Source organism: Bos grunniens, chromosome 18, assembly GCF_055505025.1.
Source record: "Bos grunniens cultivar Pamir isolate PY7600 chromosome 18, Bosgru_T2T1.0, whole genome shotgun sequence".
NCBI classification, from domain to species: Eukaryota; Metazoa; Chordata; class Mammalia; order Artiodactyla; family Bovidae; genus Bos; species Bos grunniens.
In genome coordinates this window covers 53,633,569-53,660,685 of record NC_141182.1, presented here as the reverse complement: position 1 = coordinate 53,660,685, position 27,117 = coordinate 53,633,569, and the positions used below count along the sequence as shown (strand labels likewise).

Here is a 27,117-nt window from a genome sequence, read left to right as displayed (position 1 = left end):
CCATTGCCCAGATTCTCAGTCTCCCATCTTTTACTGGTAGAGTTTTTTTTCCAATTGAGGTATACTTGATTTATAATAATATATTAGTTTCAGATATACAACATAGTGACTCAAATTTTTTATAGATTATATTCCACTCAACTATTATAAAATATTGACATATTCTCTGAGCTGTACAATATATCCTTGAAGTTTATCCATTTTTTATGTAGTAGCTTGTACCTCTTAATCCCCCTACCCCATCTTGCCCCTCCCCCATTCCCTCTCCACACTGATAAATGTTAGTTTTGTCTTTTTTTAACATGTTAGCATATATAGAGAAGCATATGGAGAAGGCAATGGCAACCCACTCCAGTATTCTTGCCTGGAGAATCCCAGGGACGGGGGAGCCTGGTGGGCTGCCGTCTATGGGGTCACACAGAGTCGGACACAACTGAAGTGACTTAGCAGCAGCAGCAGCATATATAGCACTTTTGATTTTAAAATTTTAACTGTTTTTCCAAACAAGCAAAAAAGAAGAGTGATATTTTTTTGAGGTATAGTTGATTTATAATATATTAATTTCAGATAAGTAACATAGTGATTCAGAATTTTCATAGATCACTGGGACAATCAATGGTACATTTTCTGAGTTTGCCAAAACACTTTTTGTTCCAGATATGTATCACATGACTGCTGTGTGCCAGGCATTTGTGTCAGGCTGTAGAAATAGAACTGGATAAAAACAGATATTGTTTCTGCCTTCATGTAGCTGATAGTTGAGTTTCATATTTTTCAACGGATTAGCTTAATATTTAACTTGAGATTGTAACATGATGTGAAAATTCACATTCTGAGCTCTAGGTGTAGCCTTGAATTTATTCATTCACTGAACAAATATTTATTGAAGGCCTTTTCATTCTTTCCTTCAACAAAAAATGAGACTCTGCTAGTACTTAGATGGTAAAGAATCCCCTACTTTCAGAGCCCTCCATCTTAGGTAAAAAAAATTAGTAAATAAGACTCATGATTACGTAAGGCAGAGTGCTTTAAAATATTAATGACTAATATTTGTTGAATGCTTTCTTATAGCCTTCTAAGAGCTTTACATGTATTGTTGCAGTTTTCACAACAAGCCTCCAGGTAGGAGCTATTCAAAATGAGACAAAGGTGCTTGTTCAGATTCACACCAGTGGTCTGGCACTGCTGCCTCTTAGGTGAACTGTGGGGCCCTAATAGTACGAGAGAGTGGGCGTCGTAGGACCCACCTAGACCGTGTTCGAGCGCACCTATGTCCAAAGGTACCAGATGCTGGCACACACGACAGGTGCCCACCTGCATTCCGTTCTTTTGACACATCGGCCCTGATTTCCCTTTCCTTGGAGGCTGCAGGCTCCCATCACCTGCGCAAAGGCCACCTTGACCTTGCCTTTCTTCTTCCATCCCCAGCAAGCGAGACATTGAGCTGCTGCTGAAACTGATCGCGAACCTCAACATGCTCTTGAGAGATGAGAATGTGAATGTGGTGAAGAAGGCCATCCTCACCATGACCCAGCTCTACAAGGTGGCCCTGCAGGTAGGAGCTCCCTTCCCAGCCTGACAGGTCTCATTCGTCTCTTAGAGTTCAAAACCAGCGTCAGATCACATCTTTCAAGGTCAAGATGTGCTGTTGATCTTTAGGAACAGACAACGAGGGGCTCTAAATTCTAACAGCCCAGGAGTTGCCATTAACCCCTCTTTCCCTGCATCCATCCATCCATTTACGCGTTCCGCAGACGTTCCCCAAGAACCAGGTCTTGTGATCAAATGGGCCAGCTGGGTCCACACTGTGGTGTGATGTACATTAACATTATCAAAAGGAAGAAATCCGTTTGCTCTCTGCCACCACCTTGTGAGGTCGGCATTGTTGTTCCTTTGGCTTCTTTAAGATCTGAGCCTTCAACACTCAGCCTTGTCACTACCTCTGAACCTTATGAGGGCAGGGCCAGGCCTGGCTTGGTCACCCTGGGTCCTGTCCCCCGCATCACCTAGCCCGGGGCCAGGGACGGAGTTGTAACTCGGTGAACGTGTCCCCAGTGAACGTATGTATCATCGTTGATGGATCTCTGAGCTGTGGTGGAGTCAGTGATTGGCGTCTTGTCCCCATTTGCCTGTCTGTCCACCCCTCCCCGGCCCACACACAGTGGATGGTGAAGTCACGGGTGATCAGTGAGCTCCAGGAGGCCTGCTGGGATATGGTGTCGGCCATGGCTGGGGACATCATCCTGCTGCTGGACTCTGACAACGACGGCATCCGTACCCATGCCATCAAGTTCGTGGAGGGCCTCATCGTCACCCTTTCGCCCCGCATGGCTGACTCGGAGGTGCCCCGACGCCAGGAGCACGACATCAGCCTGGACCGCATCCCTCGTGACCACCCCTACATCCAGTACAGTGAGTGCCCCGTCAGCTGGTGCCATTGGTCTGCCACTGCACCGGCTCCCTTCTCCTCCTTTCCCCCTTTCCCCCTTTCTTCGTAGTTTTTCATTTCTGGAATCAGTTTGATACAGTGCTTAAGAGCCCTGATGCCACATTCAAATCAGTGTTACCTCTTCCTCACGTGAGCCTGGGCAAATTACTTCTTTCTGAACCTTATCTTCCTTCTGTAAAATGAAATGGCAGTAGGGCCCTTCCAGGTTGGTAGTGCTGTTCCATGGGAATGTGAGCACCCAGTAGTAAATACCAGCTAGTTCTGCAGCTTTTCTGATTGCAAATTATAAAAGTAGTACATGCCCGTTTTAGTGTCAAGCAATAAATATGGAGGAGTAGGAAGGGAAATTCCGTCTTTCCCCAGTCCTGCTTCTCAGAGATGAATACTGCCAAGAGTATTGTTTCCTCTCAGGTCTTTTCTATGCAAAGATAGGTATTTATATGTGTATATTCATAGTTTTGTGTTTGTTGGGTTTGTTTATAGAAAACAGGGCCATGCTTAATACTTCCAGCTGAGAGGCATGAAAGTGTAATGACTTGTGTTTGAATCTCTGCTCTGCCATTGAGCACCCGACCTATTCTCTCTGAGCCTGTTTCTTCATTGGTAAATCCGGAGTCATTACTATGGCATCTACTTTAGGGTGTTAGTATGAGCTTTTGGTGAGTTTATATGGCTGGCATTGTAAGCATTCCACAGATTTAGCTGTTCTTCTATATTGTTTGACCACGTTTTGAACTCAACAAAAATTAAGTTGCATCTTTCCCAAACAATATCATGTTCAGATGTTACAAAATATTCCATTAGAATGGCTACATTACATTCTGTATTTTATTCACTGTTTTGTATAATGTCGCATCCAGTAGGTTTTTGCACAAGAAATGTCAGGAAAGATATTTGCCACAGTTTCAGAGTTCACTTTTGGTGAATGGATCAAGGACCCTGGTGGTTCAGAGGATTTTGAGTCCTCTATCTGTGTGTTGTCACGTGTGTACATATTCAAAGTTTTACGTTAGTGTAGTTCAGACAGATTCCTTATAGTTGGATATTTTAAATTATTTCTACTTGGTCAGGATTGCAAGCCCATGCTTTGAGCGTCATCTCTAGATTTTTATTAATAGTATTATAGTCGGACTCATCACGCACTAAATCTCCTGAGTTTTTTTAGCCAGTCACAGCCATCCATGTACGAGGATCTTTCTCCTTTTGGTCCCAAAGACTGCTCTCTCTGGAGGCCAGGGAGAAAGCCGCCTACTAACTGGTCCTTTTCTCTCCCTCGTTAGATGTGCTGTGGGAAGAAGGCAAGGCAGCCTTGGAGCAGCTGCTCAAGTTCATGGTGCACCCCGCTATCTCCTCCATCAACCTGACCACAGCCCTGGGCTCCCTGGCCAATATTGCCCGCCAGAGGCCCATGTTCATGTCAGAGGTGATTCAGGCCTACGAAACCCTCCACGGTAGGTTGGTGCCCTCCCCCACTTCCCCTGTCCACAGACCAATCTCCTCTTATGTGGGCTAAACAGCAGGCCCCGAAAGCTTTCATCATCATCAGTCTAGTAGGTTATGGCCATAAGGAAGGCTTCTCTAGATGAGACACATATCTTTCAGTGATTGCACATGACAGACACGTGGTTCAGAGCTGCTTTAACATTGAGGTATGTGTGGGTGAAGTGACCTGGTGTCTAAGTACTTTACAATACTCCAGCTCTTCCCCTGTCTCCCCTAAAAAAGCAGGGAGGATAGACGTGCCAAGATCAGCGAAATGTTGATGGCTACATGGTGATTCATTACCCTGGTCTCTCTACTTCTGTGCATTTGTGAAACTGAAAGGTGTGGAGCAGAGGCATGAGTGTGTGAAGATCAGGAGTCCCTCTCCCTCTCCTGGCTCTTATGTGTCTCTTCCCTAGGGTAGCAAAGATGGCCCCCAGTTGTTCCAGACTTCCATCCCATCTACTTGGCAACCCCATGGGAAAGAGAATGACTCCTTCCCAGCCATTCCAACAGAGGTCCAAGGGCTCATTGTTTCTGATTGGCCAAGAAGACATTGTGAGCCTATCTCCCAACCAATCACAATGGCCAAAGGATTGCAGTGTTCTTACTTGCTCTGAGACTCTTGTCCCCTTGGACTGAGAATGGAGCTGGGATGGTTCCCTCAAAGGAAAATGGGAGTGTTGTTGGCTGAGGAAGTGGGAAAGGATGCTGGGCAGACACAGTTGCAGGCATCCTCTTTTGCTGTGGAACAGGGGAGACTCACCTCTCAAGGTGATTGTTAAGACGTTTGAAGGTCACTCTGGTGTCAGGGAGCAACAATGCACTGCTGTGGCAGCTCAGTTGAAACATTCTGCAGGTGATTATTGCTTTCCGCAGGACAAGTGTGTTGGAATTTCCAGACCACAGGTAGAGGGAGATGAGACTTAATGTTTAATAAAAGGAGGCTGGGTTTTCTGTTTTAAGGTTGACTAATACTGAGGGAGACCTCTCAAGGGAATATCAGCTTGTACAGGGGGAAGGCCATACAGTAGATCTGAGAGTGAAGGAGCTCTGCTAGGAGATGCCCGCCACCACTGCCCAAGGTGGGGCTTAGGAAGTCAGGTGGGCAGGGCCCCATGAGCTTTGTCCACAGCATAAAGCTCTTGCTACTTTTCTTGCAGCCAATCTGCCCCCAACGCTGGCCAAATCTCAGGTGAGCAGCGTGCGTAAGAATCTCAAGTTGCACCTGTTGAATGTGCTAAAGCACCCAGCGTCCTTGGAGTTCCAGGCTCAGATCACCACCCTCCTGGTGGACCTGGGCACGCCTCAGGTGGAGATTGCCCGAAACATGCCCAGTGGCAAGGATGCCCGCAAGCGGCCCCGAGACGACTCGGATTCCACACTCAAGAAGATGAAGCTGGGTGAGCTGAGGAGCTGGGTCAGGCCTAGCAGGAGGTGGTGGCAGGGACTGACCATGTCCAAAATGTCTAATTATTTACAGGAAACTGTAAGCTTAATTTACATGATAGATTATATTGTATAAATATGATGACATATAATAAGTGATGTCAAAGTAAAATTATTAAAGAATATAACATACGCAAAAGTAATTACTTAAGTTATACAGAAAGGAGTAAAATGAAAATAGTCTCCCTTTCATCCCTCTCCCCAAAAGTAACAAAACCACAAGTATTAACACTTAGGTTTTCTTTCAGAAATGCCTTTGATGTGTAGAGTTCTCCTTTCCTGTGAAGTAATTTGCTGGGGGGTGGGGGGCGGCCGTGCTGCAATACACAGATCCCATGATGCTCCCCCCCCCCCCGCAAAAAAAAAAAAAGAAAGGATGGAATTTTATTTTTGTTTTTTTCATTTTGAAAAATAACTTATTGGGTATGAAGATTGAGGTAGAGATCTGTTTTTCTCCACGTATCCACCTAATTTTTTTTTTCTTTATTTTGGCCGCTCCTTGTGGCATGTGGAATCTTAGCTCCCTGACCAGGGATTGAACCCACAATCCCTGCAGTGGAAGCAGGAAGTCCTAACCACTGGATCTCCAGGGAATTCTGTAAATTTCTGATAGCATTTTTCCAAAAAAACTCACATCAGTGTATGCCACCCCAGCAGTGTGTGAGTGCCAGATACCCCACTGGGTAAACCCTGGGTATAAATGGTATCCTTGGTTTAAATTTGCTTTCTTGCCTGTTTTGGAGTTAGGCTGTGCATTGTTTTACATTTATTAGCTGTTTGCATTTATGTGAAGTACCCGTTCTATTGGGCTGTTCAGCCTTTTGTAATTGAATTGGAGATGCCCTTGGTTAATGCAGGGTATCAGCTCTTTGTTACATGTGCTCCAGACTTGACAAAATTGTGTAACATGTCATATTTTTGCCTTAATCTACTTAAATCATCATTCTATTGAACATTCCAGCTTTTCCACTTTTGTAACTATAGCTTCAGGGAACATCTTTGCACACAAAGCTTTTTCTCTAAGGTTCATACTAAATTAGTTTTTTCCCTTGAGCTAGAACCTCTATACTTGTATTCACCCAGCCTGTTCTTGATAGAAGTTGTATGCTGTATCTCTGTACCGTCAGTGTTGCTGTGAATTTGCTGTACATTTTACTTTGGCTGTATCTGTAAGTTTTTAGGGTAGATCCTATAAGTGGAACTGCTGTGTTGAAGAGGTATACACGTTTAAAATTGTGACCTGCTATCAAACTGCCCTTCCCGAAGGCCATGCCAGTTTACACTTCCGCAGTTCACACCCCCACAACAACTGTCACTACTTTTTTTTTTTTGTCCATCGTATAGGCAAATTTGTTGTCTTATTAGGATGTTTTACATTTTCTTGATTCCCTGTGAGGCTGAAGACTATTTCAAAGATAGGTGTTTTTAAACAATAAAGCTCTGTGAGCTTATTAGTTAACCTTTTCGTCTTCTTGGAGCTTAGTGTGATCAGCCAGGCTGGTGTTTCCATTTCTCAGGTGAAGAGAACTGAGGCCTAGAGAGAGGTGGGTAGTTCCCCAGGGTCACGTGGCCACACTGCTCCTGTTTGCTGAAGCTGCTTCGGGGCAGGGACCGCCAGGGGTACCTGAGAGGAGAGAAGGGCCTGGTGCTCCCTCCAGAGAGTCAGCATCTTGTTGTCTCCTCCATCCCAGAGCCCAACCTGGGGGAAGACGATGAGGACAAGGACTTGGAGCCAGGCCCCTCGGGAACCTCGAAGGCCTCAGCCCAGATCTCAGGCCAGTCAGACACAGACATCACAGCCGAATTCCTCCAGCCTCTGCTGACACCCGACAACGTGGCCAATCTGGTAAGGACGCGTAGGGGCCTTCTCCCACAAGGCAGGGAGGAAGGGTCTCCAGTCTTTCCCTGCCTTTCCGCTCCATGCTGCCCACCTTTTGCACATAACATCAGACCTGAAACACTTCTCTTTTCAGGGTTGGGAGGGTGTGGTCCACTGGGCCTTCCTCACCTTGGATGGACCTCTTCTTAGATGATCTTTATTCCTTCAAGAGGTCACTTGTCATACCGCCCACCCCCCAGTCATAGTTCCCCGTCAGGTTTTCTAAGTCTCAATCTAAGACCCACCCACTCTCTCTCCTTTCCTTTGCCCGGAGGGCCTATTAGGTCTATTAACTGGAGCATCAGCCCCATGACTTGTTCATTATGTGGTGTGGGATTGGCATTGGTGGGGTGGGATGACCAGTGTTATTTTTAGATTTTCAAAGATGTCCTGCTCCAAAGTAACAGAACCATTGGTTTGAGTTGATGAGGCAGTTGGAATGGGGGAGGGGCGAGGAGGTGGGAGGGTGGTGGTCCTCACATCAGTCTTCAGGCTGTAGCAGCACTGAGACCTTTTTGTTGGACCCTCCTGGAGAATATCTCTTCCCATGCTCGACGGCAGTCACCATCAGCTTTCCCTTCTGTCTCCCTAGAGGCTCCAAGGGGGTTAGTTGCTGGGCAGTTGGGGCAGCGAGGAGTTTACTCTCCAGCTCACATCTCTTTGGTGAGCTCCAGGCCTGGGTGTCTGGCCACCTGCATCTTTCTCTCCTTGAGTGAAAGGAGACTTAACATGTCAAAACTCAACTTGTGAAATTTCTCCTCCCACTCCAGTATAGGCCCATGGCCCCTCCTGTGTTCTTGGCACACATGCCTCTCGTCCCCACACCAGAAACTTGGAAGTTCAACTCTTTGCCTCCACCTCCCCCCAGCCCTTCCCCTCTTCCCCAGCCCTGTGACTGACCCCTGCCCTGTCCAGGCCCCGCCCTCTTCCCACAGAGGACCACTTCTTCTGGCTCTGCCTTCTACCCTCCCTGCGGCAGCCAGAGGCATCTTTGTCAAGTACAAGTCATAAAGCTCCCCTGCTCAGATCCCTGCCAGGGCTCTCTGCTTCCTTCCAGATAAAACTTAAATTCAGCTTGCCTTAGGCCCTGTCTGATTTGGCTTCCATCAACTTGTTGTATCTTATCTATCCCCGTCACACTTCAGGAAATTGTCTTTTTCAAATTATTAGCATGTAGTTGTTCACAGGATTCTTTTGCTCTCGTAATACCTGCTGTCTCTGTAGTAACGTGCCATTTTTTTGTCCCTGATACTGTGTCTTTCCTCTTTATTTTGTATATTCTTGCCATAGATTTGCTTGTTTTAAGCCATTTCAAAGAGCTGGCTCTTAAGTTTTTGATCATCTTTCGTAATCTTTTGTTTTATTTCTGCTGTCTTTTTTTCTCTTTTGTTTCTGCTGGCTTTCTTTCTTTCATGTTACTTTCTTTCAATGTTTTTCCCCAAAGGTAAACGCTTGGCTTATTAGTGTTCAGTCTCTGATAGCTCAGTTGGTAAAGAATCCGCCTGCAATGCAGGAGACCCCAGTTCGATTCCTGGGTGGGGAAGATCCCCTGGAGAAGGGAAAGGTCACCCACTCCAGTATTCTGGCCTGGAACAAAAGAGTCAGCCACGACTGAGTGACTGTCACTTCCACTTTTCTTCCAATGTAAGCATTTGAGGGTCCGATTTTCCATTTAAGTACCATTGTAGCTGTATCTTCCATGTTTTATTTCATTATTTTTCTCTTGTCATTATTTAAGAGCATGCATTCAAACTTCCAAGCCTGTAGGGGGTTGAAGTTATCTTTTGTTACCGATTCCTGACAGACGTGGATATGTTGTTCTGTTAGGGTACTGATTTTGTGTGTGTTTGTTTTAAATCAATTTCTGTCTCATATTACACTCTGTCGCTGAACCTCCTTCCACTCTCTGGGCAGAGTACCAGCTCTGGTGCCTCTTAGCCTTCTCCCATGCTGTTCCCACACCTAGAATTTCCCCATCCACCTGCCCCCACCGCTGCAAGGCCTCACTCTCTGTCAGTCTGCTTCCGGCCTACCTCTCAGTTCCCAGCCTACATGCCACCGCCCGGAGGAGCCAGAGCGGTCCTTGGCCTTCCTGGGGTGACGCCCCCTTTCCCTCTCTCATATGCCACCCACACTGCATCAGTACTCGTTTTCTCTCTCACTTGCACAAGAATCTGTGCTTCATGAGAGGCGGCCCAGGCCTGTCCGCATCACTGCCATTCTGCCAGCAGTGTGTGGAACCAGTGTCCATTGGGTCAGTAAGTAAGGAAGGTTCCTGGCATCTTGCAGGTCCTCATCAGCATGGTGTACCTGCCCGAGGCCATGCCCGCCTCCTTCCAAGCGATCTACACCCCAGTGGAGTCAGCAGGCACCGAAGCCCAGATCAAGCACCTGGCTCGGCTCATGGCCACGCAGATGACGGCCGCAGGACTGGGGCCAGGTGAGTGCCGCAGGGAGCTGACCAGGGCCGGGGTTGGCACTGTGGCCACTGGGCTCTCCTTACTTGGAGAGCGCCTCTTTGTCAAAGTGCAAATGGAAAACCATATGAAATCTTAGGTGTCAGTAGTCACAGGTCCCATAGATAGAGTGAGTGCTCAATATTTTCAGGCCCTGGGCTTTGAAGTCCAGCAGACCTGGGTTTGAGGTCTGAGAGGACCCAGACTACCTCAGCCACTTAGTAACTGTGTCTTTGATCAAGTTACTTAACCTCTCCAAGCCTCGTGTGGGTTCCCATTCTCAAAGTGCTGCTGAGGTATAAATTATGTACAGTGAAACTCATGGCTCAAAGTGTAGAGCGTAGTGGATTTTCACAAAGTGAACATGCCAGTGTAAGCACTACCCAGGTGGAGAAGGACTGTCACCAGCATTCTGGAAAGTTCCTTCTTGCTCCTTTCCAGTAGAGACTCAGTGCATCCCCTGTCCCCACTCTTGTCTTCATAGGTGAGTTGTTTTAGTTTTGAACTTCATATCAGTGGGATCATAGCCTCTGGCTTACTATAAACTCAGCATGTTTTTGAAGTTCATCCATGCTGCTGTATAAACCAAGTGTTTATTTTTTATTGCTCATTAGCCTTCCTTTATGTGAACAGGCCCCCATTTGTTTATCCACACTCCTCTGTTGACAGACCTGTGGGCTCTTTATACAGTTTTTGGCGGTTATGAGTAAAGCTGCTGTGCCCTCATTTGTGTTGAGTTTATACGAAGCAGTGGAATTGTTGGGTCTTGATTTGGGGCATGTTCAGTGCTGTTTGAAACTGCTCATCAGCTTTCTAAAGTGGCGATACCTGGTATCACTCCAACCAAAAGACAATGACGTTTCTTGTTTGAACCTCAATCGTTTTATTGCAAAGTAGGGATGAAAAATATTCCTGCTCCAGAAAAGCATTTTGCAGAATTTTTTTTTTTTCCTAATTTTTTGCTTTTTTGGCCATGCCACAGAGCTTGCAGGATCCTCATTCCCCAACCAGGGATCCAACCCACGCTTTACAGATTGAAATGAATTTCGGGTATGCAAGGCTTAGAGTGGAACCTGGCCCACAGGAGGTCCTTGGGTGGGAGCAGGTGGTTCTGACACACCAAGAGCCCGTTTGCTGCCTTCCCCTCAGGCGTGGAGCAGACCAAGCAGTGCAAGGAGGAGCCCAAGGAGGAGAAGGTGGTGAAGCCAGAGAGCGTTCTGATCAAGCGGCGCCTGCCAGCCCAGGGCCAGGCCATCTCGGTAGTGGGCTCCCTGAGCTCCATGTCCTCCCTGGAGGAGGAGGCGCCCCAGGCCAAGAGGAGGCCGGAGCCCATTATCCCCGTCACGCAGCCCCGGTGAGTCCCCTGACAGGTGCTGGTGCAGGAAACTGGGGCCTGGTTTTGGTGTGTATGTGACAGACGAAGGCAGATAAACAGAGATCGGTCTGGGCCAGGATCTCAGATTCCAGAGTCAGTGCCGTAACCACTGAACCTTATCTGCTGTTTTCTTGTATATAAAACTACTGTCTTATATCTAAAATGGGGCTGATCGTATCTCTCTGTCTTTGAGGATAAGAGAGAATTAAATGAGTTCACAGTGCTGGTTAGAGGATTAAATCAGATGGCTTTTGGGTGGACAGTGATGATGAGGTAAAAAGCACTTAGCGTGGTTTCTAGCACGTAGGAAGTGCTCCTGGTTGTTCCCATCATTGTCCCCATCATCACCTGTCTTACAGACCACAGAATCCAGCCTCTCCCTGCCCTGTCCCCAACCCAGGCTCGCCAGCAGGCCCTGACCTGCTGCCCCTCCAGGCTCTCTGTTCGCCTTGCTCCCTCCTCCTGTCACACCAACCTCTTGGTCGGCAAAGCATGTCCCCACTTGGAGGCCTTTGCACTCCCTGTTCCCTCTGCCTAGAGAGCTCATCCCCAGACACTTGTGGGTCTGATTCCCTCACTTCATTCAGGTCTCACGTTGTTATCCGTTGCCTGCTCCTTATAGCAGCCTCCCCTCAGATACCATGTACCAAACCAGAATAGCATCCTCTGCCTTCTCATTGCCCTGCAGTGCCTCGGGGTCACGGGGGAGTTGGAGGGACAGTGTGGGGTTGTCTCTGTCTGTATGGCCTGGGGTGGGGCCCGGGTTCCAGAAAGGACGTTCGGAGTCACCAAGTCCCTGTCCCTACTCTCGCACATAGGCTGGCGGGTGCTGGCGGGCGCAAGAAAATCTTCCGCCTAAGTGACGTGCTGAAGCCCCTGACGGACGCGCAGGTTGAGGCCATGAAGCTGGGCGCTGTGAAGCGGATCCTGCGGGCCGAGAAGGCCGTGGCCTGCAGCGGGGCCGCCCAGGTGTGCCCCCGTCCTCCCAGTGCCTCCTCCCAGCCCCTCTCTCCAAGAGCCTGCCGCACGTCCCAGCGGAGAGACGGACCTCCGGGTTAACCCTCCCTGGCTCCAGACCCCAGCACTGCCGCTCACCGGCCGCTTCTCCCAGCCTCACTCTGACCTCCCATAAGGCAGATATGATAGCAGCAGCTCCTCACAGGCAACGTGGAAGAAGATGTGTGGACACGCGTGCTCTGTCCCCCAGCGCGGTGGCTGCAAGGAAGAGCCGCCTGCACGTGGGCTCTCAGGGTGCTTGCTCTTGCTGCGGTTCACAGCATTCTTGTTCTTTCGCCGCAGACACACTCACACACCCACACCTGCTTTAATTCTGATTCTGCTGCTTGCTGGGATTGCAGCCTCAGTCAAGTGGCTGTTTCCCCAATTTTTGAAGTTTAGTTTTAGTTAACCAAATAGTATATGAACATATGCTTTCTGTTCAAATTATTTCCAGGCCATAAAGGGACCATAAGTCTTCTTTGGCCCCCATCTGCGAGCCATCCCCCTAACAGAAGCAACCAACAAACACACTCGGGGAGTCCTTCAGGATCATTTTCTGTAAACTCAAGATAATACTCCTAAAAATTTAGATATTTATATTTTAGATGCACTTTAGATACAGTGTAGCTATTTGTAATTTTATGTATCTATGATTTAGATATTACTCCTAGAAATTCTAGCTATTACTCCTAGTTTTATTGTTATTGTTTTCTCCCTTTGCAGTTTTTTTCTTCATATAAAGGAGACCTCCTGAAAATACGGTTCTTAGGTTTTCCTTCCTCACTTAATACCGGGTCTGCGCTGGCTCCCTGAGGCTGGGCGGGAGCAGAAGCAGGACACAGTGAGGGGTGCCCGGCGTTGCCCGCCCCCCACGCCGACACAGATCCTCACTCCCATTTCAGGTGCGCATAAAGATCCTGGCCAGCCTGGTGACGCAGTTCGACTCGGGCCTGAAGGCCGAGGTCCTGTCCTTCATCCTGGAGGACGTCCGGGCCCGCCTGGACCTGGCCTTCGCCTGGCTCTACCAGGAGTACAACGCCTACCTCGCAGCTGGCGTCAAGGGCGCCCTGGACAAGTATGAGGACTGCCTCATCCGCCTGCTCTCCGGCCTGCAGGAGAAGCCGGACCAGAAGGACGGGTGAGGGGGCAGCCCTGCACCCGCCGTCCTCAGGGGTCCCCTGTCCGTGTCCTGCCTTTGCTTTCTGGGCTCCGAGCAGCTCTTCTCAGCACCGAGTGGGTCCTCCACGCGCCCGCCCCAAGCCGCCGCCTCTCCCCGCCCTCCCCACACACAGAACAGGTCTCTGCAGTGTCACTTTGTCCCCGGCTCTGCTGCTTGCCCTCTGACCGAGCTGCGTCACTCACCTCTGGGCCTCCGTTTTCTCCCGTGATGTGTGATGACAGTGCCTGCTTCAGAGGCCTGTTCTGGGGGTCAACTTCTTGCCATCCCCATCTCTTGCCTGAATTGGTTCTGTAGCTTCCTCCTTGTTCTTGACCTCTAGCATATCCATTCTCCAGCAGCACAGGTGACATTTGATAATGTAAAGCCTCTTATTTCCCCACTAAAAACCTTCTACTGTCCTCAAGATAAAATGTGACGTCCTAAAAAAAAAAAAAACTGATGTCCTTAATAGGCCTTGTGAGATCTTGTATAATCTAGTCGCCACCAACCCTCTCGAGCCTCTTTTTGGCCTCTCTGCTTTTCCCTGCCCACCCCCCACCCCCTGCCCCGACTTCAGCCGCGCCAGCCTTCAGTCCTGTGTTCTCACACATGCCAAGCTTGGCACTTCTCTGTTCTCTACCTGGGGTCCTCTCCACCTACTCCTTGCATGGCCAGCTCTTTCTTATCTACCAGCATTGACTAAAGCATCTCAAAGCAGCCTTTGATGGTCACCGTGTCTGAAATACAACACCCTTCCCAACTCCCCTCATCATTCCCTCCCATTGCTGCTTTGAACAAGCTAGGAATCCCCATTGGACAAAACTGAGTTTCAGAGAGGCAGTCTCTGCCCATGTCGCCAGTCCATCCCCAGGCAGCATTTGAACCCTACTCTGTTGCTTCCAGAGCTCTGTAGCTCTGTCCGCAGGGGGTTGAGCGAGTGCTCTGTGAGGGGTCCTGCCAGCTCTGAGCTACAGTCAGCAGGAGGGGGAAGCCCAGGGGCCTCTCCTTTGCAGCTGTACCCCGTCCCCCCCACCCCGGCAGGATCTTCACCAAGGTTGTGCTGGAGGCGCCGCTGATCACCGAGAGCGCCCTGGAGGTGATCCGCAAGTATTGCGAGGACGAGGTGAGGATGGGCGCGGCTGGGGCCATGCTCGCTGCAGCCTGGGGTGGGGTCGGGGGTTCTGTGAGGGACGTGATCTGACTGAGACAAGGGAGACACCCCAGAGACACACTGCGGTGCCCTGAGCTCTGGCTCCCTTCCTTCTTGCCGCAGAGTCGCACCTACCTGGGCATGTCCACTCTCCGAGACCTGATCTTCAAGCGCCCATCCCGCCAGTTCCAGTACCTGCATGTCCTGCTAGACCTCAGCTCCCACGAGAAGGACAAGGTGACCCCTCACCCCTGCTCTGTGCTGGGCTACACTCAGCCCATCCTCTGTCCCGAGTAACCAGCCCCGTCTTTTCCACATGGCCCTGAAGGTTTCTGGGCCAGCTGCCCTTCTTGTGACAACTTGGTGGTGGTGGCTTTTCCACTTTTGATGGCACGAGGCTGCTTAGAATGTACATAGACAACACCCCCCCCCCGCTCCTCCGGCCCAGGAATGGCAGTCCATTTCGCTCTTACTCCGCCCATGTTGGTGCACCCCCTCTTAAGGCCTGGTGCTGTGCTGGGACCTGGGGGCGGGCACTGACCAGGAGGGGAGCCATTGTGACCACACAGCGTGTTCAGTGCCTGGAGTAGAGTTGGGTGTGCAGCCAGGGAAGGGAAGCGGTCTAAGGAAGACTTCTGGAGGAGGAGTGGTGTGAGCAAAGACCTGCACTGAGTGGACGAGTGTGCCCTGCACAGAGGGTCAGCGTGTGATTGAGAGGCTCTCGGTCCGTCCCTGTTCCTGCCTGCCGCCAGCTCCTTCCTGACATCTCATGGCCATTCACTCAGCAAGCCTTCCCTGCTGGCTTGGCTCAGTGGTGCTGTTGGGGATAAAGCGGTGCCCAAGACCGAGCCCTGTTCACAAGGCCCCCAGCAGGGGATGTCTGAGTGAAACAGGATCTAGCCAGTGACAGGCATGCCAGCAGTGGGAACCTTTTGTGCCAAGTCTTAGAGCTGGGGAGAATGTGGTCACTTTAAAAAAAAGTGAGGGCTTCCTTGGTGGCTCAGACAGTAAAGTGTCTGCCTGCAATGAGGGAGACCTGAGTTTGATCCCTGGGTCGAGAAGATCCCCTGGAGAAGGAAATGGCAACCCACTCCAGTACTCTTGCTTGGAAGATCCCATGGACGGAGGAGCCTGGTAGGCTGTAGCCCATGAGGTCGCAAAGAGTCGGACACAACTGAGTGACTTGACTTTTTCGAGCGACTAAGGAAAGCTGCTTCCAGTTGGAGTGTAGCAAGCAAGACAAGAATGAACGATAAGAGACGGGATGGGGCAGGTAGACGGTGGCGTGGTACAGGGCCTTGGGTTGGGCCAGAAGCCTCTCTCCCAAGCTGGTAACCAGCCTTGGGCACGGCAACTCAGCCCCGCCGGGCCTCTCTCAGACCTCGGCTTGTTTCACACCAATGCCGCCAAGCTCAGAGCGGCCGTCCTCCCCCGACCCCACTCCTCAGGTGCGTTCCCAGGCCTTGCTGTTCATCAAGCGCATGTACGAAAAGGAGCAGCTGCGAGAGTACGTGGAGAAGTTTGCCCTCAACTACCTGCAGCTCTTGGTCCACCCCAACCCGCCGTCGGTGCTGTTTGGAGCTGACAAGGACACAGGTATGGCGCAGGTTCTCCAGAGGTGCAGTGAGCTGGGGGATGGCCCGCTGGGGGAGACAGCCAGACAGCAAGAGCTGGAACGCGCTCAGGTGGCGAAAGCAGGAGCCTGTGGGAACCCAGAACGGGTGCCTGGCCCAGCCTGAGGGGTCAGGGAGAGTGTCCTGAAAGAGGGCGCAGCTGGGCTGGAAGCCGAGGACCAGGAGAATGAGCCAGTGATGGGACTCCAGGAAGGGCCAGGCAGGTTCTTTGCAGACCATTCCCTTAGCAGAGCTCCGGGTCCTCTGGCATTGCAGACCGGGAGACCCAGGCCCCCAGGGAAGGGCCCATTAACCTGGAAGGTTCTGGCTGTGGCAGAAAGCAAGGGGCTTCTAGGAGCACAGGAGCCCCAGTGCAGCTTGGGTGCCGGGCCAGCTTCCCAGGAGGTGTGCTGGCTCTATGACCCTGAGGTGGTGCAGAAAGAGGAACTGGAGGGCTTCCCTAGTGGTCTAGTAGTTATGACCGCATGCTGCCAATGCAGGGATCACAGGTTCGATCCCTAGTTGGAGAACTAAGATCCTGCCACACAGTGAGGTTAAAAATAAAAAAGAGTTGGGCGCCGGGTTCCAGGCAACAGAGTAGCACGTGCACAGGCTCCAAAGTGGGGGCCCCAAGGGACCGTCAGAAGGAGGCTGTGAGCCCAGCACACACCCCCAGAGGCAGGGCAGCCCTGAACAGGAGCTGTCAGGGAGAGCAAGGCCAGGCGTCCCCTGAGGGTCCCGGATGGTGGTGAGAGCGCTGAGGAGGGGAGGGGCAGGGCCAGATGTGCTCTTGGGAAGATCGGTCTGGGTTGGTGGTCAGAGGAGACCAGATGGGAATGTAGGGCAGAGACTTCTAGAAGGGGAGCAGGTCTGGTTGCACCTCATTTCCCAAAGGACTGGCTTCCTTCCCTGGGACAGTTTGCTTCCCAGGCCCAGCTCCCAGTCCCTTCTGTGCCTACTGCCCCCCAAGAAGAGCCAGGTGCTGGGCAGGGGCGAGGGGGAGTGGGGCCCATCTGATCTTCACCCCCTGCACCCCTGCCCTCTTAGAGGTGGCCGCACCCTGGACCGAGGAGACGGTGAAGCAGTGCCTGTACCTCTACCTGGCTCTTCTACCTCAGAACCACAAGCTGATCCACGAGCTGGCGGCCGTGTACACGGAGGCCATCGCTGACATCAAGAGGACAGTGCTGAGGGTCATCGAGCAGCCGGTGAGGCCCCTGGCCCGCCCCTGGCCCGAATACCAACTCCAGCCCCGCACCTGCCCCTCCCCTGGATGTCCTTCCCCTGCTGAGTGCTGAGGCTATGGGTCATCACCCCCCGACCCCCCACTTCCATCCACTCCTGAGAAGACAGCAGGGTAGCCCTGTAGTTAAGAGCTTCCAGTCGGACAGACCTCAGTTCACATTCCATCTCTCCCCTTCTCACTGCGTGACCTTGCACCCTTCAGTTAAAACCAAGCAAATAATTCAGACCAGCAAGCTTGTTGGAGTGATTGATTCTGTGACCTCTTGCCTGTGAATACCTGTATCCCTGTTGTCATGTATGAGCCGTCCCTCCCCTGCCTTGCTGACAGGAATCTTTACTTGTCGTGGCCCGAGTCCCTCCTGCTCCTCTCTGGAGCCACAGGGTCACACACAAGAGAAGCAATGCAGTTACAGGCTGGCCTGTGAAATTCAGAATGTCTGTTCTTCCCTTCTGTCGCCAGATTTGAAACTGCTCTTCTCTATCTCTGTTCCTGACATTTTATTACTGAGAATTCCACCATAAACCAAAGGAGAAAATGTGGCAGGTTAATTCCCACATACCTGCCTCCCAGAGTCAATGGGGTCCTTACCTGTAACGTGGGGGTAGTGATCTGGTTGTGAGGAGGAAGCAGATTCTTCTCCTCATTGTCACGGTGAGCCCAAGGGACTGTGAGCTCCTTGAGGGCAACGACTGTCAGCTCCACTTGCAGTTGGGCAAAGGAAGGGACGAGCCCTTGATGCCTGGCCCTCCTCCGCTCCCTGTGTTCGGTGCCCGTGGAGGGGATAGGGGGAGGCTGCAGACGCAGCAACAGGTTGAGCCCTGATCTGAGCCAGCAGCAAAGCTGGCACCTGGGTGGTCACAGGGAGGTGGGCAGGGGTCACTTGTGCCTGCAAAAGCAAAAAAAGTCTTCACCAAGGAATTGAAGAATAGCTTGGGCATCAAAGGTCAGGTTGAGTCCCAGAGGCCAGGCCTGGCCTGCCTGGTGGGAGGGCAGCATGATAAGAGTGCAGGAAGGCGCTGCAGGAGCCTGTGTGTGTATGAGGTCGGGTAGAAGAGACCTGGACACTTCTGGCAGCCCTGCCCACCTTCCCCAGATTTCCCCCACTTCTCTGAAGCCTGACACCCATTCTTTTCTCTCTCTGCTTTATTGAGATACCACTGATCACAACATTATCTTAGCTTAAGGTCTACAAGATAGTGATTTGATACATGTATATATTGTGAAATGATTATGATCATAAGTTTAATTAACATCCATTACCTCAAAGAATTATTGCTTTTCTTCTAACGATGAGAATATTTGAGATCCGCCCTCTCTTGCCAGTTCCTCCTCCAGAGTCCCAGTGTCCCGCCAGCTGCCTGGTCTCTGATGCCTCCCCAGCTCTGCCCCTGGGCCTGCATCCCCTCACACTGCCCAACGTCTCCTCTCTCATCTCTCGCCTGTAGATCCGGGGGATGGGCATGAACTCGCCAGAGCTGCTCCTGCTGGTGGAGAACTGTCCCAAGGGGGCGGAGACACTGGTCACACGTTGTCTGCACAGCCTCACGGACAAAGGTGCCTCCCGGGACCCCATCTTTCTTCCTTCTCCTCTCCTGTCCAGGCCCTCCCCATTTGCCTTCTCAGGACCTGGGGATCAGAGCCACTGGGTCCCTAGACGCTTGGCCCTCTTGTGAGTCTCTCCCCATCCTTGGGCCTCAATTTCTCCGTGCGCAAGGGTGCACTGCTAAAATGCATTTGAGAAACCGAGGGCCAGGGATTTCTGCTCTGAAGTGGAGCAGTCCCTCCCCGCCCCTGCCACACACCCACCACCATTCGTTTCTCCTCCTCAATGTCCACCCCACCACCCCAAGCCCCTGAGCCTCCTGCTTATTCCTCCGCCTGCAGTGCCCCCGTCCCCAGAGCTGGTAAAGCGGGTCAGGGATCTCTACCACAAGCGACTGCCAGACGTCCGCTTCCTCATCCCAGTGCTCAATGGGCTGGAGAAGGTACGGAGCTGCACACCTGAATGCCCCCACCCATGGGGACACGCCTGGCAGGGCGGGGAGGAGGGAGGCTCCCGGGCACCCTCATCAGATGCTGTGAGCACAGTCTGGGTCTTGTCTGGGTCAGTCTCAATTTGGCAAGCCCCGCCCCTCTCTGAGCCTCAGCTTCTTCCTGTTGTGAGTGAATATCCCAGTTATCCACCACCACGAGCCCTCCTCCCCTCCCGCCCCACCCTGTACACACGATCCTCCTGAGAACAGAGTGGAGCCACAGAAGCAGGGCAGGGGACACCTCCCCTTGAGCGTGTGCTTCCCCTGCCCTGGTCTTGTTCCTCCCAGGCTATGGGACCTCGCGTGAACCTCCATCTTCTCTTGTAGGAGGAGCCATCAAGCTGGCCCAGGGGCTCACCAGGGGGTGATGAGGCTGGGGCTGGGTTAGACCAGTGAGCTGGGAAAGCTAAACCTTGAGGGACCAAAGAGAGGAGAGAGGGAAGGCACTGGGGGTCTAGGTGAGGCCAGAGCTTGCCCCTCACCGCCCCAGGGTGAGCAGTGGGCAGGCTTCTCTGGAGTGGGCAGGGGATGCATCTGACCTGCCCTCCTCTGCCTTGCCCTTGTAGAAGGAAGTGATCCAGGCCCTGCCAAAGCTCATCAAGCTTAACCCCATCGTGGTGAAAGAGGTCTTCAATCGCCTGCTGGGCACCCAGCACGGTAGGTGATGTGCTCGCCTCCCCACCAGGGGCCAGCTCAACCCTGGCCCTCGTTTCCCTCCCCAACAGCTCCCCCAGGAGACCCCACCTCAGGTGCAGGAAGGAGGAAGAGGTCCCAGAGGTGAGAGCTGGGGGAGGGATGCCACCACCTTTTGGTGGGGGGTGTTCATCTTGCTCTCTGAGGCTGCCATTCAGGCTTGGTGACATCTCGACATCTGTCCCAAAGCTCCTGGGCCACCCTCCCATGATACTTGGGTGATGGTTTCATCCACATTGGGGACAAAACTGTGGGACTGAGGGCTGACTCTCTATAAGCATTTTCCCTTCCAGGACCTCAAACACGGGCCCCATCCCTGCCCTACCTCAGGTCTTGCCTGAACCCCTCTGGCTGTGGGTGAGGGGCCTTTTGTTCGAGTTTGGACTCGCCCTGGTCCAAAAGAAAGAAAACTTTCAACCTAGACAGACTACCAGAGGGCATAGGGTAGATTCCTCAGCCCTCACCCCAGGGGCTGGAGCTAGGGAGGGTGGAAGCTCTCTGTTCCGCACGTGACTTGGCGACTCAAAACACGCGCGCGAGTGTCTGGGACCCTCGACACCCCACCAGAAGAGTGCCGTCTCCCCCAGCCTCGTGCCCTGTGGCGTTCAGCCCGAGCGCTGTGTGCAAGTCTGTTGCCTGGCCCCCTCTTGTCCCGTCTAGCAGGCGCCCCTGTGCCTCTCTGCTGTGCTGGGGACCTGGGATGAGCTCGTCCACTCCCTGCCCTTGTGGGTGCACAGCCTGGGCCGGGACGGGAGAGTGGTTGAGTCACAGGCGAGGTGCTGGGGGCCCAGTGCAGGCCTGAAGGCCTCTGGTTGGAATGGTCACCAGCCGCGGCCTCACTGGGGCGCCTCCTGGTGCTCTCAGTCTCTCCTCCCGCCACTCCAGCCCTCTCTACCCCTAATCCCAGAGGGCGCCTTGTCTTCCTCTGCCGCTCCCCCAGTCTAGGGGGGCTTGGACCTGTCTCTCAGGCCTCCATACTGTCTCCTCCTCCTCCCCCCGTTCCCCATGCTGCAGGTGAAGGGAACTCAGCCCTGTCCCCCCTGAACCCTGGAGAGCTGCTCATCGCCTTACACAACATTGACTCGGCAAAGTGTGACATGAAGTCCATCATCAAAGGTGAGGCACACCCCCCGCCCCGCCCCGACCCCCTCTTCAGTGGCCTGGCCATTGCGGACCCGGGGAAGAACCTTGGACTGGAGTCGGCCCCCTGTGGAATCAGCCAAGTCGGAGACTGTGCCCACCGCAGCCCCGTCTCAGAGCTCCGGACGCCAGCCTCGCTCCTTTCCATCCCTCCTCCTCTCCTCCTCTCCTTCCTTCCTCCCCTGCCCCATCTAAGGAACTGATGCACCCCCTGTACACCAGCACAGAGCGTTCCTCAGGAAGGGTGGGGAGCCCTCCTCCCCAGCCCCCAGGGGCCTGAGGAGTGACCAACGGGAGAGCTGAGCCTGGAGAGCGGCCCGAGGCAGTAGGTGACAACCTGGCCGGCCCCCCACAGTGAGCAGTTCCCTAATGACAGCCTGTCTGTTCACCTAGCACTTAGTCTGGGCTGCGCTTTCCCAAGCGCCTCAGAGGCCCACCCGCCCAGCCACACCACTCTGTTCCTGGTAAGTATGCTGACTTCCGTTTTGTAGTCGGAGTGGAGGTTCCAGAGAGGTTAAGTAACTTGCTCAGGGCCACCCAGAAGCTAAGTGGTGTAGTGGACAAAACAGAATCGGAAGTTGGGAGACCCGAGTCCGAAACCGGTTCTGCCTGCAGATGGCCTCCTGGGTCCCAGGGGGACGCTCCCCTCCCTCCCTCGGCGCGCCCTTCCCTCCCTTCGCTCCCCTCCCCTCCCTCCATGCTCTCCTCCAAGTCCTCCATGGCTGCTGGTCCAGAAACCACGCTTTCCCACGGAGGCAGGAGCCCTTACTGTCCCTGCTCTTCTCAGAAGACAGCTGGTCTTGCTTCCTCCTCTCTCCTTTAAAAGCAGGGAGGGGGGTTTTCCCTCCTTGCTAGTGTCTTGTCCTGCCTGAAGTAGCTTCAGTGACATATTTCCTAGTCTTCCTCAGCAGATTCTCTCAGAAACCTTTAGGTCAAGAGAGGAGCTTCTGAAAATACTAAACACACACTACAACTGAGAGGGAACTCAGGCCTCTAGTGCACGCGGTGGAGTGTCTCAAAGCTGAGGCTCAGGAGTGGTCATCTTACATGCCCTGGCCCCTTAGGTGACCTCTGGAAGTTATGAGCCCATTCCCAAGGACCGTACCCACACGTGACCTTGTGTACCATTTGAGGGGACTCAGATTGTGCTAGCATGGCCTGGTTCTGGAACTGTAGAGCGGCCCCTGGCTGGATCTGGTGGTTTGGGGGCAGGGGTCTGGTCAAGAAAGGAGGTCAGGCTGTAACCGTCGGGCCCCGCCCACCGCTCCAGTGATGCCCGTTCACAGACCCGGGTTTGGTCCTTGATCTCACAAGGGAGCTGGGGCCCAGGGGGAAAGGCCTTGACCACAGGTCACCCGTGCAGCCAGCAGCCAGGCCCTGGAGATGTTGGCGACGCCCCGAGTGGTTTCTCCCTAAACCCACGCCCACGCGGAGCCTCTGTATTGCTGCGCTCTCAGCAGCCCTTCAGCTGGTCTCCCTACTGGCTGTTCATCTCAGAGCACGCTTCTCCGCTCCACTCGTGCTTTTCTCCATTGCACCAGTAACCCTGCCTGCCTGTTAGCTCCAGGTCCTGTTTTGTGCCCCATTGGACTCCCCACTGTCTGTCAGTATAAGCAGTCATCACTGGCATTCACTTCGCTTAAACCACCCTCTCTGATGAGTTTTTCTATAGCCAGACCTGTCCAGTGGACTGGCCCAGCGATTAAGACTCACTACACACCTCTGCTCAGCCCTGTGCTGGGCCCTGCTGAGGACATGGCAGGGATGGGGACTGTCCTGGCCCTGCCCTCCCCGGGCTCACAGTCCATCCCTCCAGTAACAGTCCAGAGTGAGCAAGACTGGGGCAGGGGGCCCAAAGGGGCCCCCGACTCTCCCTTGGGTGGGATGTTAGGAAAGGCTTCCTGGAGGAGGGGACACCTGAGCTGAGACCGCAGGATGAACAGGGGTGAGGAAGCAGGAGAGATGATCCCTGCTAGCAAGGCCTGGTTCTGGAACTGCAGAGCAGACCCAGCTGGATCTGGTCGAGGATGGTGGTGGGGGATGGAGTCGGGCTGTAATGGTGTAGGCCCTGCCCACAGCTGGTCTCTCATAGACCCGAGTTCAAGTTCAGACACCCTCTCAGGCTGCTGTATGGAGGGTGGATTAGAGGGTGGGTGGGAGGCCCAGGAGGAGGCTGGGGTGGAGCTGAAGGAGAGGAGAGGGAAGAAGGCTGATTTTGGAGGCTTTCTGGCAGAGCAGGCAGAAGCCAACAGCTACCTAGATGGGAGGAGGAGGAACAGCCTCTGTTTCGGGCGGGTCCTCTTGCACTGTGTTCACCTTCTGCGCTCCCTGCAGCCTAGGTGCCCTCCCTACCCCGCCTCCAGCCTCCTCCCTGCCTGTCTGCCTGCAATGCCTCCAGCCTCCCTCTCTTCCTTACAGGAGCTCCCCAGCCCCCATTCTTTATAGGCATCTACCTCTGTTCTCCATTAGCCTCTCAAGGATTGGGGGGCCTCTCTTCTAGCTCAATAAAGACTTCCTGGTTGACAGACTCACCTGGCAAGTGGTGTTTGGGGCAGAAGGGGTTCAGAGGCAATTCCCAGAGTCCCCCCACTAACAGTGGATCCGAGCACCACTGATCTCACTGATTTGGAGTCCCACAGCGTGCTCCTGAGGGGCCTGTCCTTGTGGGTGCTTTTGCTGCACCAGCCCCCCTCAGGCCCTTCCTGGTGCTCATCTTACGCCCAGACTTCCTCCTCTTGCCCCTCCTTCATGACTTTGTGAACTATGACCTCCATATCCCCCCAGGCCTGGTAGCGCCCGAGCACCAGCACGAGCCTCGTGCACTGGGTTGAGAGCAGGCAGTCTCTTGACCAGTCTGCTCGTGGAGACCATGAGCAGCATGTCCCCTGAGGGGACATGTGTCCCCTGAGGGACTGCTTATGGAAGTCACAGCTGCTTCCTTCCAGTAGAGGTGGAGGTGCCACGCCATCCCAGTCCAGCCACAATGGGTCCCCAGGGGTAGGCAACATATCTTTCTCCCCTCACCCTTTCTGGACGTTGTTCTCCAAGAGAAAGGACCAATGTCTTCCCACGGCCCAGTGGGGCTTCCAGGAGATGGACGTGTCCTCTCCCTTACCCCAGCTCCCAGGCTTTCCAAGGATCAGACCACAGTGTCCACTTCTGGGTGGGAGGGAATCTGTCTTGCCTGGAGCTTCAGGGAGTTGGGGCTGGATCTCACCTCATGCAGGCAGATCACAGGGCTGAGGCTTTCTAAGGGATGTGGGGCTCCCACTTCCCAGGGGCTGCTGGGCAAAGGGGACAGGTCCCCTCTCCGCCTCCTCACAGCCACCAACCTGTGCTTTGCGGAGCGGAACGTGTACACGTCGGAGGTGCTGGCCGTGGTGATGCAGCAACTGATGGAGCAGAGCCCCCTGCCCATGCTGCTCATGAGGACCGTCATCCAGTCCTTGACTATGTACCCCCGCCTGGGGGGCTTCGTCATGAACATCCTGTCCCGGCTCATCATGAAGCAGGTAACCCGCCCCGACCACCCTGGTCTCCCAGGCAGGGGACTGCCGCAGGATGTGCTGCCAACAGACTTGAGGCAGAACTGCAGGCTTTTCCAGCCGGTTTGGCCAGTGTCCCAAGGGAGCCCTCGTGCAGAGACCTGCTCTATGACTGGCAGACTGCTGAGACAATACAGCCCTCTAGGGGTCACTGTGTCAGACAGCAGCAGGGCGGCAGGGTGGCGAGTGAGGCTGCTGGGTGGTAGGAGCAGACTTCGAGAGGTGCACGTCCAGGAGGTGTGGCTGCCCCGTCAAAGTGTTCGTCACTTAGTTGTGTGCAGCTCTTTGCAGCTGCTTAGACTGTAGCCCACCAGGCTCCTCTGTCCATGGGATTTCCCAGGCAAGAATACTGGAGGGGGTAGCCATTCCCTTTTCCAAGGGATCTTCCTGACCCAGGGATCAAACCTGGGTCTCCCACACTGCAGGCAGATTCTTTACCATTTGAGCCACCAGAGCTGCCCCTTGCCCCCCATCATTTGGCACTCAGTCAGACAAGAGGCATCTTGAGCTGAAAGATGGCACCAGTTTTCAAGAGAAGCTAGAAATGTTTTATGAAACTTCAACAAAAAAAACCCTCTATCCACAAGCCTTCAGACTGGATTCAGACCACAGGTTGCCACTTTGCAACATCTGGCTTAGAGGTTAAGTGCAGATGCAGGCAGATCTGGGGCTTGGTTCTGCCCTTGGTACCTGTGTGACCCTGGACGAGTCCCGCACCTCCCTGGGCCTCCTAGCTTTAGCAGGGCTAACGTCGCCCTCTAGAGGTGGCGGTGAGAATGCAGCGAGGCATGGCCTTCTTGCTAAGGTCTTTGTCCCAACTTCTGGTGCAGCTGGCTGCCTGCAGGCCCCCTCACGACTGCTCCCTCCCTGCCTGGTCCAGGTGTGGAAGTATCCCAAGGTGTGGGAGGGCTTCATCAAGTGCTGTCAGCGCACCAAGCCTCAGAGCTTCCAGGTCATCCTGCAGCTCCCACCCCAGCAGCTGGGGGCCGTCTTTGACAAGTGCCCAGAGCTCCGGGAGCCCCTGCTGGCCCACGTCCGCTCCTTCACCCCCCTCCAGGTACCCCCGGGTGTGGGGTGGGTGGCCCCATGGGTCCAGCCCTGGGGGACTGAGGCGGGGGTGCGGGCAGGGGCACCCTGGCAGTGTCACGAAGGTCCTGGGGTCTGGAGAGTCAAGGACACCTAGGGTCTGAGTGGGACTTGGGGGAGGGGGTTGTGTCCGGATCGGAGCTCTCCACAGCGCCCCCATCTGCTTTTCCCCTAGCAAGCGCACATCCCCAACTCCATCATGGCCATCCTGGAGGCCAGCGGCAAGCAGGAGCCAGAGACTAAGGAAGCACCTGCCGGGCCCCTGGAAGAGGTGAGGGTCTGCAGCCCCCTCCCCAAGCCAGAAGTGCCCTGCGCCCCTCCTCCTACCCACACCAGCCCTCTTTGCTGTCTGCCTCAGGGTGGTTTCCATCTTTTCCCCCACCATCCCCTTGAGAGCAGCCTGGGTCTTGGGTCCCAGCCGTCCCTGAGGTTTTGTGTGTCACCCCGCACCTCCAGGATGACTTAGAGCCTCTGGCCCTGGCACCACCTCCGGCCCCCCGACCCCCTCAAGATCTCATCGGCCTGCGGCTGGCCCAGGAGAAGGCCTTAAAGCGGCAACTGGAGGAAGAACAGAAGCTGAAGCCTGGGGGACTGGGAGGCCCCTCCTCGTCCTCGTCCTCTTCCTCGGCGCGGCCAGGCCCCCCCCAGCCAGAGGAAGCCATTGACTTCCGGGAGGAGGGGCCTGAGTGTGAGACCCCGGCCATCTTCATCAGCATGGACGATGACTCGGGGCTGACTGAGGCCGCACTGCTGGACTCTAGTCTTGAGGGACCCCTACCTAAGGTAGGGATGACCGCCCCAGAGCAACAGAGGACGAGGGAAACCAGGGGCCGGGGTTAAGTGTGTGTGCCTAGTGTCCAAGGCGGGGAGGGGGCGGGAAGGGTAGGGCCTGAAGAAGTACTGGAGGTGCGACCACGCTGTCTTTGACCTGCCCCCGCTTCTGTCACCAGGAAACTGCAGCAGGTGGATTGCTTTCAAAGGAGGAGCGGAGCCCCCAGCCCCTCACAGCTGCTGGAGAAGACACAGTGCAGACTCCCAGCCCCGCCACTGAGGAAGTGGGCGAACCGGAGACCAAGGGGAATAGCTGACGGAGCTTGTTGGGGGGCCGGGGAGTGGGACTGGGAGCTCAGGGAGGCCGGGGAGGGGCTTGGCCGACGGTGCTTTGCCTTTAAAAATTAAAAAAGTAAAAAAGATCGCCGGTCTGGGGTATGCGTGTCATCTCTGATGCCTGCCTCCGTGTCAGCTGTGGGATTGTGCAGAGGCTGGTGGGCGTGCCCAGGAGGCCCTCCAACCCGCCGGGGAAGACTGCAAGCCCCTCTGGCATGGGGCTGCGCCTGCGCGAAAAGCCGCTTCTTGGTCGCGC

At 53.9% G+C, this 27,117-nt stretch overlaps 1 protein-coding gene across 8 annotated transcripts in view; it reads left to right on the top strand.

The window, feature by feature from the left end:
• Positions 1–26,947, top strand: part of SYMPK (symplekin scaffold protein) — a 33,302-nt gene extending 6,355 nt beyond the window's left edge. For 7 of the 8 annotated variants that reach the window (XM_086353206.1, XM_086353201.1, XM_086353202.1 and 4 more), the window contains 22 exons: positions 1,429–1,555; positions 2,163–2,412; positions 3,730–3,900; positions 5,095–5,334; positions 7,072–7,226; positions 9,549–9,699; positions 10,865–11,069; positions 11,909–12,059; positions 12,992–13,227; positions 14,290–14,371; positions 14,522–14,635; positions 15,847–15,994; positions 17,059–17,219; positions 18,703–18,811; positions 19,142–19,242; positions 19,857–19,947; positions 20,998–21,099; positions 24,448–24,635; positions 25,549–25,725; positions 25,930–26,025; positions 26,211–26,537; positions 26,705–26,947. In XM_086353206.1, the coding sequence (XP_086209332.1) occupies positions 1,429–1,555; positions 2,163–2,412; positions 3,730–3,900; positions 5,095–5,334; positions 7,072–7,226; positions 9,549–9,699; positions 10,865–11,069; positions 11,909–12,059; positions 12,992–13,227; positions 14,290–14,371; positions 14,522–14,635; positions 15,847–15,994; positions 17,059–17,219; positions 18,703–18,811; positions 19,142–19,242; positions 19,857–19,947; positions 20,998–21,099; positions 24,448–24,635; positions 25,549–25,725; positions 25,930–26,025; positions 26,211–26,537; positions 26,705–26,842 (3,520 nt within the window). In that variant the 3' untranslated portion in view covers positions 26,843–26,947. Of the gene's footprint in view, positions 1–1,428; positions 1,556–2,162; positions 2,413–3,729; positions 3,901–5,094; positions 5,335–7,071; positions 7,227–9,548; positions 9,700–10,864; positions 11,070–11,908; positions 12,060–12,991; positions 13,228–14,289; positions 14,372–14,521; positions 14,636–15,846; positions 15,995–17,058; positions 17,220–18,702; positions 18,812–19,141; positions 19,243–19,856; positions 19,948–20,997; positions 21,100–24,447; positions 24,636–25,498; positions 25,726–25,929; positions 26,026–26,210; positions 26,538–26,704 lie in introns of all 8 variants that reach the window. The other variant, XR_015146200.1, reaches the window with a different exon arrangement.
• Positions 26,948–27,117: the final 170 nt, after the last annotated feature.